At 36.2% G+C, this 17,060-nt stretch overlaps 1 protein-coding gene across 1 annotated transcript in view; it reads right to left on the bottom strand.

Annotated features, from left to right (window-relative positions):
• The window catches only part of CD109 (CD109 molecule), a 141,469-nt gene that overhangs the window by 10,870 nt on the left and 113,539 nt on the right, over nucleotides 1–17,060 (bottom strand). Inside the window, exons 24-30 of the mRNA XM_032153087.2 lie at nucleotides 14,096–14,177; nucleotides 11,170–11,398; nucleotides 9,993–10,158; nucleotides 8,050–8,240; nucleotides 7,074–7,229; nucleotides 5,241–5,306; nucleotides 2,392–2,534 (exon numbers count right to left, since the gene is read on the bottom strand). Coding sequence (XP_032008978.1) covers nucleotides 2,392–2,534; nucleotides 5,241–5,306; nucleotides 7,074–7,229; nucleotides 8,050–8,240; nucleotides 9,993–10,158; nucleotides 11,170–11,398; nucleotides 14,096–14,177 — 1,033 coding nt within the window. The remainder of the gene's footprint in view (nucleotides 1–2,391; nucleotides 2,535–5,240; nucleotides 5,307–7,073; nucleotides 7,230–8,049; nucleotides 8,241–9,992; nucleotides 10,159–11,169; nucleotides 11,399–14,095; nucleotides 14,178–17,060) is intronic.

A 17,060-nucleotide genomic window follows, 5' to 3' on the forward strand; every position in this document is an offset into this window, starting at 1 on the left:
TGCTTTTTAGAGCAGAAAACCCATGCCTGCCAAACATGACTGATTGAAAAGCCATACAGTACAACTGCTGACTTCAGCTGGCTCTGCAATCCGAAGCAACTGAAACCATCTGCTGGCAATGCACTCAGCCAAAATAGATGTTATTGAGAACTTATAAATGAATTGAAACTAGAGGTGTTTGCATATGAGAAAAAAAATAGATGAGAAAAAAACAGTCAATATGCTTAAACATTTAAAAGCACAATGCAGATTATACTTCTGGTACATATTAAAAGTACCTTGGTTGATCTGATCTCTCTACCAAGCCTGGGGCAGAATTTGTTAAACTATCATGCCACACAGAAAGCCTGGTATGAGGTAAGGTCTTGGACCCTGTTGATAGGAATAAAGTGTCTGAAATATCAGGTAATCTTTTTATAATGTGCTGCTGAAAAAATACACCTAAATGTTATTCGTCTTTCATACCAGATTTTTCTCAGAAAACTAGTAGCAGCATTTAAATGCTTTTTATAAAACCCCTACCCTCACATGAAAACATTTCCCTTCTTCAGGCTCTACCTACCACCCAAACTCTGTTGTCCATCTGATTCCTGATGCTTAAGACTGGAAATCCTGCATGCTTACATGAACCTCTATAAATGCTGAGGCCTCTTCATAGTCTGAATCCTGGTTCCCCACCTCATTTTTCTCATGTTTCTTCACTTGATGTCTCTTAAGAGGTAAAAATCTCCCTCTCTTAACTCCATGAGGGTCTTCTTCTTTGCCCTTTTCAAAATTAGAATTTTAGACTTGCCTAGGGGATTGTTTCCATTAATTTCTGTATCCCCCTCAAATAGCAAGTTCCACAAGGCAGAGCTTGTGTCTTTTTTGGCTTACAATTATATTCCCACACCTGACACACAGACACCATGCCTGGCACATAGTAGAGACTCAACCAATACTTGCTGAGGGAATAAATAAATGAATGAGAAAAGCAGGAATAGGCGGGGCACAGTGGCTCATGCCTGTAAGCCCAGCACTTTGGGAGGCCAACGCAAGAGGATCACTTGAGGCCAGGAATTTGAGAAAGGCAGGGATAATAATAACACATACTTTACAGAGTTGCTGTAAGAATTAAATGATATGCATGTGAAAGTGTTTGGTGCCGTGCCTGGCACATAAGTTTGTAATTACTGTAGGTTGTTATTGTTTATAATAATAGTAATAACTTGAAGTTGTTATTCTATAACAGACCAATTGGAAGATTCGTAAAAAATAATTGGAGTCCTACTTTCTTCTCAGCTGAAAAGAATGCCACCGCAGAGATTCTGATATCCCCTTGCTGCTGGCCCAAAATGCCCAAGAAGGTGAAGAATGGGACAAATGTGGACAAAATCATGAACAAGAAGGTCCAAAGATAAAGACAGACAGTAGCAGTAATGGCAGAGACTGGGTCCAGGCAATGGCTGTGAAGGCTGGCCACCTGGATAAACACCCAGAAATGACCTTGGAGAACATCTGCCAGCTCAGGACCACATCAGGGACTTCTAGCCCAATAATAAGCTAAGTTAAACCAGGACACTATGGGATATTTTAGAAGAGCAAACAGCAGCTCCTCAATGCCAGTGCATCTTTAAGTCCCAGCTCAATACCAAATAATGCAGATGTAACAGAATAGATTCACGAAAGAAAAAAAAGTGAAGCCTCTATTCAAGAACTTTCACAAGGAGTGTGCTCAAACTCCTTTGTGCAGTGGAATGACCAAAAATCTGCAGCTTCCCAGTCTTACTGTGAAGTCGGTAGGGTTGAGGTAGAACCCTTTTTCCTTATTAACAAGATTCTCAGATGCTTTGGATATAGAACAATTTAAGAGTCAACTTAAAAAGTACTCCCAGAAGCTTCGGCTGTTAAGTGTCTAATTATCCAAGATGAGAAACTCCTAAACTGGAATATTTTCAATGTACCTAAAAAAAAACTATCCTCTTGATTGAATTTGCATGTTATCATAAACTTTTGAGTTAAATGCCTAACAGTTAAGGTTCAATACGAACCTGAAATAATTATTTCAACAGAAAAATAACTCATAACAAGAAATAACCATTTTTGAAGTATTAAATATGATTGACTTAATTTAAAGTTTTCCTAAATTAGACCTGAGTTTTATTAATTTATATATACACTGTTCTATTCAAATTTGTTATACATCCAGGGAAAACTTGTAAATAATTTTTGTATGCATCTAATAAATGCTTGAATATAATTAGTAATATTTCTAGTTTGTAATCTGAAGTGTAGTGCATAACTGAATTCTTTGTTCATATAACTTCTTAGATTGATATAGACAACTATACATAATTAAACCTTCGAGTCTATTTTTTAAAGGAAAAAAAGAAGAGAGACCTAAGCACTTACCTTGTACACACATTCAAATCCACATGATTGAGATCATCTTTATTTTCTTTTACAGCAACATCTAAATCAAAGGCTTCTTGATTTTGGATAGATCTTCGTCTTCTAGAAGACCCAGAAGCCTTCACATTATATACAACATTTAGCTGTAAAAAAATAAACTAGCATAAATAACAAATTGGACATAAATTTCCATCATTATGCCTTCTAAATATTGTATTAGGTAATGATTCTCTTTGGATGGACCCAGTAAGATTTTTAATCTTCGAACTAGAAAAAAATTAATTTTACTTGCTAACAAAGAATCACTATTAACAAATAGTACTGCAATTTATAAAATTATGTTTAAATGGAGAAAATTGTTAAGTAATATTCCAAAACAAGTACAATAAAATACTATGGGCGATATTTGGGGATATTGTTTTGCCAAAGAGGGTAAACATTCCCTTGAGGAAAAAACTTTCTTGAGAGCATTCACTAATTTCTAAGTCCTGTTGCCCAAATGGAGTCATTTTTCTCTAACTAGAACTTCAGAAACTGTCAGTAGGATAAATCAAAACCAAAACATTGAAGAGCCCTAGTTGAACATTGCTGAGGATTATTTTTGTTCATACAACGTTTGTCAAAGATGATAAAATAAATGATAGTTTTCAAGTCAACTGGGTCTTTCTCAGCATCTACTCTGTACCCACCACTGATGTTAAAGGTGCTGTAGACACACTGGGAGAGCCTGAAGACCCATGTCTTTCTCAAAGGGATCCTAAATCAGAAGCTTAGGAATGTACTCAAAACTTCCTAGTCCAGTCTCATCCCCGGACAGACTGGAATCTATTTAAATGTTTTACCTCATCTCCTTTTTTATAACAGGATTCATAAAGCTTACTGTTGCTTTGTAAGGTTGTATTTTCTTTTAACTTATACCTAAAACACATACACATATGCACACGTGCACACACACACACACACACCCCTCAGAACTAACATCTAATAACCCTCATGGATTTGCATACTTAAAAAATCCTCTAAGCCTTCATTTTTCAAATCTAAAAGTTGCAATCTTCTTATTCTGCCACAATCCAAACTCATATAAGCCTTCATCCACTTGATCCTTCTGGTTCTCTTACTTTGGACATTTGTCAACTCTTTCTTAAAGTGTAATGATTATAGAGTATTCCTGAAGCAGCTGAAGAATAGTCCCATAAAATTGGAGAAATGCTTTCTATTATTTCCATCATTCCCCTTTCAGTGGCATGCAATTGTCCCTTCAGAGACCAATGCTATCAGGAAGCAAACAAGGACTACTCCATTCGTCTCTCGGGTCATAATTAATGCCCATCCATAACTAAGTATTAAGGTTTACATTTGGCAATAAAGCTCAACTGCTCACTCAGGGAACTTCAAAATATCTTGCAGTTTATTTCCAACAGTTTAGTACTTTATTACCCAAAAGAGGGTAATATTTACTGCAAACTCATGAGTTTTCTTTGCCTTCCTTGTTCCAGAGCACTTATAAAAATATCAACTGTAAGAAATCTCAATACTCATTTCTGGATGACCAACTTCTTTGTAATTTTTTTCCTCCCTCATGAGAAGTGCCTACTGGTCCCTTCCTTTTGTTTTCTGCATTTTGAGACTGACGTGGGATTAATGAACATTCTGACCAACAGGTACCACATTTATCCCTCTGTGCTTCAAGCCTCAAGTAAAAAATCACCTGGTTTCAGTAATTTCTCTACATTTGGTTTATCAAAAATGAATTCCAACCAACTTGGTGATTTAAGTACATATAATTTTTCAATTTTATCTAGAATACACAGCATATTTACTTTTGGATTTACTCTTGGATTGCAAGACAGCTTGAGAATGAGAATTTTCCCATGGTCTTTGTCAGTAAAGATCGAAATAAATTGTTTACTTTATCTTTCTGACCTTTTCACTGAATACCATTCCTTTTCATTGTGATCATTTTTCCTTTAGTTTTAAAAAATGTTTACTGTATTCTGAGTATAATGCAAAATAATCTTAGAATTATTTGGAAGTTTCTAAATTATACCTGCTAAGCAAGGTATACCCACCCTACTCAGCAAGTATACCTGTTCTCTCAATTGTGCTGGTTTTTGAAAAAAGTACTTTTTCTCCACAATAGCCATTTTTTTACTTTCTCAGTAAGTGTTTCAGTGTTTTTGTTTGGTCGTTTGGTTGGTTGTTTCTACGCAAGCACACAACCATTTTTGGTCCTATCGCATATTATCTTTGGGTTCTAATGAGATGATTTTAAAGTCATCAATATTTTTATGTGCTATTTAGTGTAATGATTATATTATTCAGTATTTTTCATACTACTTCATTTTATTGTAGCTCCTGCTGCACCATAAAAATGTAGATTTCTTTATATTTTCTTTCTGTACCAGAGGATTGAGCATAATTATGCTTTAATTGTTATATTTACTATTATATAAGATTTTACATTAAAGGGACACAATTCCTCCCCTCAAGTCGATAATTCTACCATGTTGACTTCTATATTCTCAGATGAATATTAAGAAATTGTAAGTAAAACATGTATTTGTTATCAGGAATCAAACTGGAGGACATTAACCCTCACTTCAAAAAGCAAATAATCTCCAAGAAATAGTTTTCAAATAGAAAATCAATCTATATAATTGCTCTCCACTCACTGGCTGGCAACATCTCTAATACTTTTTATTAAAGACAGTGATATATCTTGCTTAAGTCATAGATGTAAATCATTAAGAATTATATTCAAGTTATCTAAGATTTAACAAAGCCCAAACCAAATAATTATTATAAAAAGTCATATTTAACTTAAAAAAATAAGTATCGTTACATACCTGACAAATAGCAAATCCAAAACCATTTGCGGAAATATTAACTGCAGTTGGCTGTACCACAGCAAGCTGAATCAAGGTGAAAAAAAGTGAATGAGGCTAATTTTCCATATCTAGATCCTTCCAAGTAGCACAACAGATCAGTCCTATCCCTCATTAGGAAAATAAGCAATCACTAACAGCACTAAGAGCTTTGCACTGTCTCACATATCAAAAGCTATGGGTCAAATAGGTAAGTAAGGTGATGAAAGGAAAAGTGCACACTCCCCAAGCTCCCTCACCTCTGCCCATGGGAGGGCACATTAGTGCTACTGACAAGTCTGTCCTCCTGTTGGGGTTGAAACATAAAAGATAAGAAACTAAAGTCATCTCCCTCCCCTGACCTCCTTTAATCAGGGCCTAATCCCCTGGCTTTCCCAGAAGCACAATAACACATTGTCTATGACTGTGCCTAACTTTATTCCTTCTTTTCCTTTATCATCACCACTCCCTCACTTTCCAGAATTGAAGTTATCACCTTCATCCGTTATACTCAACCTCCCACAAAACTGATCGAGGGAATAAAGTTAAGAACTAGCATATTCTTTTATTCCAGTTAAAGTAAGAATTCTACTACTGGTTCTATCAATTCTCCTAAGAAGACATGTGGAGCAGCTGAAAAGAACATGGTCTTTGGAATGATGAGTTCAAATCCTAGCTCTACTCTTACTAGTAACGTAATCTTTTTTTATTATTATACTTTAAGTTTTAGGGTACATGTGCACAATGTGCAGGTTTGTTACATATGTATCCATGTGCCATGTTGGTGTGCTGTACCCATTAACTGGTCATTTAGCATTAGGTATATCTCCTAATGCTGTCCCTGCCCCCTCTCCCCACCCCACAACAGTCCCCGGAGTGTGATGTTCCCCTTCCTGTGTCCATGAGTTCTCATTGTTCAATTCCCACCTATGAGTGAGAACATACGGTGTTTGGTTTTTTGTCCTTGTGATAGTTTACTGAGAATGATGTTTTCCAGTTTCATCCATGTCCCTACAAAGGACATGAACGCATCATTTTTTATGGCTGCATAGTATTCCATGGTGTATATGTGCCACATTTTCTTAATCCAGTCTATCGTTGTTGGACATTTGGGTTGGTTCCAAGTCTTTGCTATTGTGAATAGTGCCGCAATAAACATATGTGTGCATGTGTCTTTATAGCAGCATGATTTATAGTCCTTTGGGTATATACCCAGTAATAGGATGGCTAGGTCAAATCGTATTTCTAGTTCTAGATCCCTGAGGAATTGCCACACTGACTTCCACAATGGTTGAACTAGTTTACAGTCCCACCAACAGTGTAAAAGTGTTCAACGGCGATCATTAAAAAGTCAGGAAACAACAGGTGCTGGAGAGGATATGGAGAAATAGGAACACTTTTAGTAACATGATCTTGAGCAAGTCACTTAACCTCTCTCAGCCTCAGTTTTATCATATGTATGATGGGGATAAATGTACTTACTTCTTAGAGTTACTTTGAGAAGTAAATGCAATAGCATATGTAAAATAATCTAGCACAGTGCCTATGAAGAATAGAAACTCAACAGGTTTCTATGTTCATTCCTTTCCCAATGTTACAGTGCCTGTGTTTTCTCCTGTTCCACCAATCTTTCCAAAGTTCCCCACCCTTCCAGAGCTCAGCAAATTCAGCCAAAGGAGGGCACCACTTCTCCCTATTCCTCTACAGAGCTCTGGAAACAAGTCTTTGTTGAAATCAACAGATTACAAATAAAGCAGTATTCCAGCATAAAGAATTGTCTACACCAATTTTTAAATAACTGCCCCTTGGCCACACCTCTGCTGTCTGAAGGAATAAGCGGTTGTGTGTGTCAATCAGAAACTTTACAGGACTTGGTGAGCTAGGCCCCGTCACAGTCACTTGGATATTTGTCCTTTCTGTATTCATTAGGGCTGCAAATTCAGACAGAGCCTTTAAAGCCACAATGGTATCCTGTTGAGGGAAGAAAAACATTTGTACATATAAGTATATATCAAGGTCTTCAAAGAGTAAATTTAGTAGTATTTTGTTGCTGGACATTCATACACCTTCCTTCAGAGTGGAATGCTCCCTGACTCATATTTGAATCTCCTTGGCCTAGAGTACAGGAGAGGCTCAGAAAATGTTTGCTGAAATATTTTATAGTTTTTAGTGTACAGATCTTACTGATTTTTGTCAGATTAATCCCTAAATAGTTCACATTTTATGCTATTTTGATTTGCGTTTCCATTGCTCATATATAGATACAATGGATTTCTGTGCAATGATTTTTTTATACCACAATGTTACTAAACTCCCTTGTTAATCCTGGTAGCATTTTTGTAGATCCCACTGAATTTTGCACATAAATGATCATATTATCAGTAAATTAAAAGCTTCAGTTTTTCCTTTCCGAAAAGAAAATAGAAAATATTTGCTATATGGAGCTGAACATCTACTCTTATGTCAGTTACCACAGATGAAAAATGGCAGATGGGGAACTGATTTATTCCAATAAATATCGGATATGAAGTTCATAATAATGAGGAGAAAAAAATTAAAATTAGTGAATTTAGCCTTTTGCTTAAGTTACTAAACTTTGAGACTGCCAAGTAATTTTATGAAATCAAGGAAAAAATGCAGCCACATACTTTCTAAAATATATATTTTTATATATAATATATAATTTATATAATATATAAAATATATACTATATATTATATATAGAATATATGTAATAAATAAATCTATATTATATATTATAGTTTGAAGGGAAAAAACTATCATCTCTCACCTGAGTAGATGCAAAACCACCCAAGCTACTTCTTTGCCTGCTTAGCCACCTCATAATTGGGATTCCCTCAGAAGTCTGAAATTGTAACAAGTGTGAGAGCAGTGCATAGGCTGCAACTTCAATATCCAGGGAGCGTGGCTGCCAGGAGTCGGAAAGTTTGGACTCTGATGACACCCAGAATTGCATGCCTCCTGCAAGAGAAAAGTAATAACATTCTGATCAGTTATCCAGAAAAATTACATTTTATACCATTAAATATTCCTACTCTGGTCCAAGTTGTACTTAACTAGCATAAAAATATATATTTGTATACATGTATTTATTTATGCCAAACATGTATTTATTTATCACAAACACACACACACATACATATGTATACATGTGCCTATATGTTGCTTTTTAAAACTATTACAAGTTAAGTAAACCTTATCCAAAAAGCTTGGGGCCAGAAGTGTGTCCAATTTCTGTTTTGTTTGAATTTTTGGAATATTTACAGAATACATACATTCCAAAATCTGAAATGCTCAAAAATCTGAAACTTTTTGAGCACTGACATGATACTCAAAGGAAATGCTCATTGGGGCATTTTAGATTTCAGATTTTTGGATTAGGGATGCTCAACCTATATACTTATAAATTTTCATCCTTTTCCCATTGCCTACATTTGAGGATGTTTTGATGAGAATAGTTTTCCTAAGAGAAATTCCCTATATTTGGCTCAAGACTAAATAGCTATAAATAAAAGGAAAAAATAATATACTCCAGAAGATAATGTACATTACTTATCTGACCAGGCCTTCCCCAGAATATTTTAAGACACATTGAAAAGAATCCTATTCTGGGAATCTGCCATTAACTAGCTCTAATATTCTGGAAAGACTCTCGCATTTTCATTATCTGGAGGTCGGTGTTATCAGTTTGAGGTTCAAGCCCCCAAGAAAAAAAGTTAGGATCCTCAGCTAACTCAACAACCTTCCTAGAGATAATTCTGCTCTAGTCCCCAGAGGACCATCCTACTTGGTGCCCTCTGTCAAATATTACTATTTAGGTGATGACTACACTTAGGTGGAATATTAAATAACTACCACTTAGCCAAGCAGACAAGAAGAAAAAATGTCAAAGACTGCTTCAGCCTCTATGCAATAATCTTCTAGTCCCCAGCTTTGGAATAGGTAAAAAGGATTCAATCTAAGTTACTGTTAATACAATATTTTTTACAGTCTCAGAAGAAGCCTCTAAACACTTTCTACAATTATCCCTCCTTGAATTAACAGAAATTTGAATCACTGGACCTTATCTTATTTCTGCCCACCCACTCCCATCTCTCTCTCTCTCTTTCTTACACACACACACACAAAAACACACACACACACACACACACACCCCTGGATCCCTGTCCACTTTGTATATAAAATACACATAATCCACTTACTAGCAGCATTTTTTGGTATTCACATTTCTTTTAATTAGCATTTTAGTTCCTATTTTTGAGCATTTGCTATGCAGCAGCAGTGCACATTATCTCATTTAATCCTCACAGCCACTCTAAAATAGGTGTCATTTCCACTTTACAGTTGGGAAAACTGAACCTCATAAAGGTAAGTTGCAGAACCAAGATTTGAACGTGTCTCTCCAGAACCCAAGGTCTTAGCAAACTACAAGGCTGCCAAACCAGAAATGGTATCAGACACTCAAAGGGTAACTGACATAGGGCATGACATACCTAAAATAAAGAGACATCTGAGCCCTGAAATTCTGTAGAAAAAAACCCTGGGGAGACCAGAAGTATTGTGACCATGTCAGGCCCATCTTGATCTCATTATGTGTTTTACTTTTCACCAAAAGATGCAGATGTAATCAATTTCAAACCTGGCTAAAGATTTTCTCATGTAAGTTATATATTTCATAATGCATAACAACCTCAAGTGGGCCCAGCACATTACCTTCTTGTTCTGCTCTCCAAGTCAGCATATTCAAAGCTTCCTTCGCTTTAGGACTCCCCACTGATGACAATGCATAAGTTATAAGGGCTAGAGTATAATTGTCTGAAATTCCTCTACTAAATTCAGACTCCAAAAAACGGATAGACTCTTGCACATCAATGTTAGGCTTGGAAGAAAAAAAGTATGTTTTTTACTATTCAGAGTAACCCATTACCACATATTGAAACAAAAAGTACTTTGAAGCATACATTTAAAAAATAAGTTCAGTGTCTGTGAAGTACCTGACCTTGTCCTAGGCAATGAAAATCAACCATGATCATTGACATTTAAAGATTTGCCTTGCGTTTTGAAAATAATACTGTTTTTCCGTTTTTATAAGTAAACAGGTAGCATTCCGTAGAAGAAAAAAGTAGAGCTTTTGCCAGTGTTTCTCCCACTCAGTATCATAAACTCAGATAAGAACAGCAAACTGCTTGAGAAATCTATTTCTTATATTTGATCTCTGGTATTGAGGCCCTAAGTTCAGGAAAAGTTTAGCTTCTACATGCCTACTAGTAGAATAGGAAAATAGTGGGGGCCCTAATAAAGAGAATGGCTTTGGTGATCTCATAAAATGCAGTAGGCAGTAAGCAGTAAAGGCATCAATCACCAGGACAGATCTGGAGCAAACTTAAGCTCGTCAGCATACCTTTCCATGCATGCTCATTCTCATCCAGGCATCCATGCCCGTTCAACACACTTTTCAGGGTACAGATGTTCTTAGCATTAAATTAACAGATATTGTAACTGTTCCATGATGTTTTAGAAGTAAAAAATCCTTCACAATCTAAACTTGCTAGAACACACTGTCAAATTTTAAATAATTTTCTTTCCCCTCAGACATTAACTTTTTCAATGATAAAACATGGATTGACTTATCTTACCAATAGCAAGTACAATACATACATTAAAAAGCACTTTTAGAATTATCTTAGTTATTCTGAAAGAGTGGGTTAATGTTTTTATTCTCAGATTTTGGAACATGGCCACAAATGCAAAGCAAAAGAGTACTCAAATTCAGATTTCACATGTGTTGTAAAACCGCAACTTGTTAAGTTTCCACACACATATTTGACCCATTAAGACCTACCTTCCTTGAATTTCCCATCTATCATTTATTAAATCAAAGATGAAATACCTGATACTTTCTATATCCCAGGAGAGAAGTTACAATATAGGCTGTAAGTGTTACTGGACTTTTATTGCCACCTTGAAGCTCACTATGAATCACTCTTCCTGGCTCCCAAAATTCACCATTGGATTTCTGATGTCCTTTAAGCCAAGCGTATGTTCTGTGTAACACATTCTGATCAATATCTATGTAAGGATCGGCTTCAAGGAAACATCTTAAAACAAAAGCTGACAACCTTTATGAAAAGAGAAAAAAATTACATAAAATACACTTTGTAAGGTCCACCAAATAACACTAAGCAAGCAAAACAACAACACTTTTTCCCCAACAGAAGATTCATCAAAGGGGGAATCACTGAAGACGGAACAAAGGAAAGAAAAAAAGCAAAAAAGAAAGAGCAAAGGGACAAGGTAAGCAACTCTCTCTAGCAGGCAGACCTGGTTTTCACTTGGGCTTGGCCAAGAAATTCCATGTTGACTCAAAAATCTCAGATTTGAAAAGGAATTTAGAAGTTATCTAATCCAGCTCCATTTTTTATTTTATTTTATTTTATTTTTTATTTATTTTTTTTTATTATTATACTTTAAGTTCTAGGGTACATGTGCACAAAGTGCAGGTTTGTTACATATGCATACATGTGCCATGTTGGTGTGCTGCACCCATTAACTCATCATTTACATTAGGTATATCTCCTAATGCTATCCTTCCCCCCTACCCCCACCCCACAACAGGCCCCGGTGTGTGATATTCCCCTTCCTGTGTCCAAGTGTTCTCATTGTTCAATTCCCACCTATGAGAGAGAACATGCAGTGTTTGGTTTTTTGTCCTTGTGATAGTTTGCTGAGAATGATGGTTTCCAGCTTCACCCATGTCCCTACAAAGGACATGAGCTCATCATTTTTTATGGCTGCATAGTATTCCATGGTGTATATGTGCCACATTTTCTTAATCCAGTCTATCATTGATGGACATTTGGTTTGGTTCCAAGTCTTTGCTATTGTGAATAGTGCTGCAATAAACATATGTGTGCACATGTCTTTATAGCAGCATGATTTATAGTCCTTTGGGTATATACCCAGTAATGGGATGGCTGGGTCAAATGGTATTTCTAGTTCTAGATCCTTGAGGAATCACTACACTGTCTTCCACAGTGGTTGAACTAGTTTACAGTCCCACCAACAGTGTAAAAGTGTTCCTATTTCTCCACATCCTCTCCAGTACCTGTTGTTTCCTGAATTTTTAATGATCGCCATTCTAACTGGTGTGAGATGGTATCTCATTGTGGTTTTGATTTACATTTCTCTGATGGCCAGTGATGATGAGCATTTTTTAATGTGTCTGTTGAATCCAGCTCCATTATTTTGTAGACTGAGAATTTGACAGTCCAAGAGAGTTAAATAAATTGTCCAAGGTTATTCATCTTTGGACTATTCTAGATATTTACCAAAGAAGAGCTCCAACATACTTCAGTCAGCCCCAAAGCTGTGGGTGAAGAATGTATACATAATTCACAAGCAAACTGTAGTACTTCAAGTGGGGGAAATGATATTTTTCTCTCCTATAGAATGGGAGTTAGCCAACTGCAGCCTGTGGGCCAAATCTGCCTAGCCCAAATCTGGCCCTCAAGCCAAATACAGCCCAGGGCCTGTTTATGTGTGCACCACCCCAGCCCCCACCTGCCAACACCACCACCTAAGAGGAGATTTTAAAAGAAGAAGGAAAAGAAAAAAACAAAGACAGGAAAGAAAAAGGGAGGAGGGGGAGGAAGAGGGAAGAGCATGCAACGGAGACTCTACGCAGCACGAAATGCCTGAAATACTTACAATCTAACCCTTTACAGAAAAGTTTGCCAGTCCCTGCTACAAAACAGTATACTGAGGTAAAAAGAACATCAAGCAATAAAGCACTGAAAGCTTTCTATTTATGGTTCTATATGCTGAGTCAGGCCAAGAGAAAATTTGAAGCAGATCTGTTTCATGTTATATAAAGTTTCATGTGGTAAACATTACTAATGTTCAATAATACACAGTTCTCTTTTACTTTGGTTACACAGAGGAATTCACTTTCCTGCCCCAGTGAGGTTAGGCATAGCCATGTGACCAGCTCTGAGAAGGATAAAATGAGTAGAAATGATACACTCAGGATGAAGTCTCTAATTGCCAGTGCTATACACTCCAGCCTCCACTTTCCAGGCTGTGGCAAACCTGGAGCCTCCTTTTCAAGACGTGGACACGTTGGCAGCTGCAGAGCCCCCTGCTGACCACAATGGAAAGGCAGCATGAACAAGAAATCCCTTCATTGTTAATTGCTTAGATTGAGTAGGTTGGTTGTTACCACAGCACTCCTAGTCTATCCTGATTGATACAGTGAGTCAATCTTTCTCTGAGTAAAATAGGAAATTGAAGACAAGTACAAGAAGAGAGATTAATTATCCAAAATCAGCCACATAGAGATTCCAGTCTGGAGGAAACTGGCTCTTCATACTTAATTCCATCGGTGTTTGTTTTTCACACACACACACACACACACACACACACACAAACTTAAAGAAACTACATTGACCACAGTAACACAACACTTGTATTAGTCATGGAAGATTAAGAAAAAAGCTGTGTCACAATCACCCGGTATTTCTAACTGATTTTATCAGCTGCACCATCATCATAAAGTATTTTTATTTCTGTTTCTTCCACACACACACACACAAAAAAAAGAGGATTTATAACTTATCTTCTCTAAATAAAAGCATTTGATTTGTTAACGTTTGAAAATAATACTTTAAAAATAAAATCTCTTTTTAAAGCCAGACTAAGGAAAAAGCAACTTCCCAGTCTATAATATATAGAGATATATCTGTCAATTTCATGGCTATTGTGACCTAGTGAAAGCCCATTCCATGACACGGATTTGTTCAGCTGGCAAAAACACTTACCAAGTGCTCCCAGAAGGGTCATAATTCCCAAAAGCACTGAAAGAGCCATCTTCCCTCTGATAGAGAAGTTCTCTCTGGTAACCTAGACACAAAAATGGACAGATATTCAAAGTAATCATTAACTTGTAATAGATGAAAGCTTGTAATTATGACTTCATATTGAGGAAATATGGGCAGAGAGGGGGAAAGAACAAATCAAACCAAGAACTAATATTGAGTACTTTCTATTTTAAGTGCTGTTAGAAATTTAAAATGCCAGGACTTTTCAAGCAGAATGCATAAAATAAAAACTGTGATATCCCGGCCCGGTGCGGTGGCTCACGCCTATAATCCCAGCACTTTGGGAGGCCGAAGCAGGTGGATTACCTGAAGTCAGGAGTTCGAGACCAACCTGACCAACATGGTGAAACCCCATCTCTACTAAAAATACAAAAAGTAGCCAGGCGTGGTGGCACATGCCTGTAATCCCAGCTACTCGGGAGGCTGAGGCAGAAGAATCGCTTGAACCCAGGAAGCAGAGGTTGCAGTGAGCCGAGATTTGCGTCATTGCACTCCAGCCTAGGCAACAAGAGCAAAACTCCATCTCAAAAAAAAAAAAAAAAAAAACCTGTGATATCCCAAATTAAAGTAAATTAAAAGATCACTATGGCATAGATGATACTTCTAGCCATTCAAAAGCAAGCAAATTAAAGGCAGACTTTTATTTAACTCTCTAGTGTTCACCAAAATTGTTTCAATACTTAGTCATCTAGAATTGTTTGCTACAGAAGAAAAATACTACGTAGGGTATCATTAATTTAAGTTTAAGGCCAAAGTAGAAAATAAAAGTATTTCCTATTCTTAGACCAGCAATACAGAAGAGGAAATGCTAAATAATCTAAGACGGTGGCTCTTAAATTTTGGGGCCATGACCAACTGAGGTAAACCAAAAAACCAACTTGCCTGACTACCCACCAATTCCATGTTTCCACTAAAATAAATAAATAAATATATATGTAAATATATATACATATACACATATACACATGTTTAGTGGTGGCAATGAAGTATCATTACAGAAGTAAATTGGGTAGGGGGTTAAGGCTCATGTATCTGCATTAATAAAAGCAGATGTGTCATATTTGCAAATAGTTACAAATAAATGATTGCAAATAAAAAGCAGATGTTTCACATTTGCAAAGCAATGCATACAGATCTCAAAGTCCAGTGTGAGAAAACATAGGCCAAACTCTAAAGGCTTCACCAAACGACCCACAATAAACTAACTTGCTAAAAATAAAGTTAAGATAGCAATAACTTATCACTTAAAAAAGCAAGCATTAGCAGGAACATTTCCAGCTCAAGGCATTATCAATGACTCTCTGATAGCCAAAAATCCTTCTAAAAATTACAGGATTCCACTATTAGCAGGTAAGGGCACACAGCCTGAGCTTTGCAGCACAGCCATGGCAAAGCTTAGCAACCATACTCATTTGTGAAATGTTGAAATCACTCCCCAGTAAACTGCAGTAATAAACAAATTGGACTTTATGAATACCATATTTTAGAAGCATCCAGAACTATAAGTAAAATTCATATTTGACTAAACATAAGCATTAATGGTTTGAAATTACAGTTAATGTGCTCTCACCTTCAAGTCCCAAACTTCTCCCTGAGTCTTTCCGAAAGAAACCCTAGATTTAAGTATCGGATTTAAGTTACAATAAAACAAAATGCATAAAGGAAAAAAAGAAAACAAGATACTCTGTTTCATGGTGATATTTAAGACTCATGGTAAAAGATAAACATTTAAAGTGATGACAGAACTTTGCTTAATTTGAAGAAGGGAACATTAGATTATACCCTTTATGTTTCTAATTGAACTATTACAGTATAGTAATTAGCCAACTTTCATTCAGCACTCATTAGATGTCAGGAACTGTTCAAAGTCCTTGGCAGGATTAACTCAGGTAATTCTCACAAGGACCCTCTGACATAGATGCTATTATTATTCCCTTTTTTACAGATAATGAGATTGAAACTCAGCGGATACAGATACCATGTGCATGGTCACACAGCTAACAGGGAGTGAAGTTGGGCATTAGCCAAGGTCTCACTGGCTCCAAGGCCACTGTCTCCTAGTAAATCACAGAGCTCTTCCAATTATCAAACATGATAAAAGAAGAAAAGACCTCAGTATGGTACCTTTTACATGGAAAGCTCTCAACAAACAATAGGCATTACTCTCTAATATAGGTGTAGAGGAAGGCTCTCTAAGCACCAGATGCAATAAAATAAAAAAAATTGATGCATTTGACTATTTTTTTTAAAGTTTTTAAACTATTCCAAGGCAAAACACACTATAAGCAAGGCTTAACAAATAAATTAAGACCATATTTGCAACATATAAGATGGATAAATAGCTAATATCAATATTATGTAATTTTTATGTATGTTTATATGTTATTACATACATGTATATACATATATAAAGAACTTTTTAAAAATTAGGGTAAAGGATAAAAAGTCCTATAAAAATTAGTGAATAAAAGACAAAACAGATAAATCACAAAAGACAAAAATATAAAAACAAATTTTAATATAGAAAACATGTTCAACTTCATAATAGGAGAAAATCAAATTAAACCTACACTGAGATACCATTTCTCTCCCATCAGATTAGCATTAAGATTCAAAAGTCTGACCACTCCTATTGAGTGAGCTGTATGGAAACCAGCACTGATCCACTGCTAGAGGGAATTCAGAAGGGTACAACTACCATGTAGGGGAATGTCTTTACCCTCCGACCCAGTAATCCCAGTTCTAAGAATCTACCCTGAAGACACACCTCCAACAATACAAAAATATATATGCAGAAGATTATCCATTACAGCATCATTTGTAATTGTAACATAATGTAAACAATCTTAGTGCCCAAAAACTGGAGACTGATTGAATAAACTATGGTACACACACGATGGAGTAC

This window comes from Hylobates moloch, unplaced genomic scaffold (genome assembly GCF_009828535.3).
Source record: "Hylobates moloch isolate HMO894 unplaced genomic scaffold, HMol_V3 SCAFFOLD_2, whole genome shotgun sequence".
NCBI classification, from domain to species: domain Eukaryota; kingdom Metazoa; phylum Chordata; class Mammalia; order Primates; family Hylobatidae; genus Hylobates; species Hylobates moloch.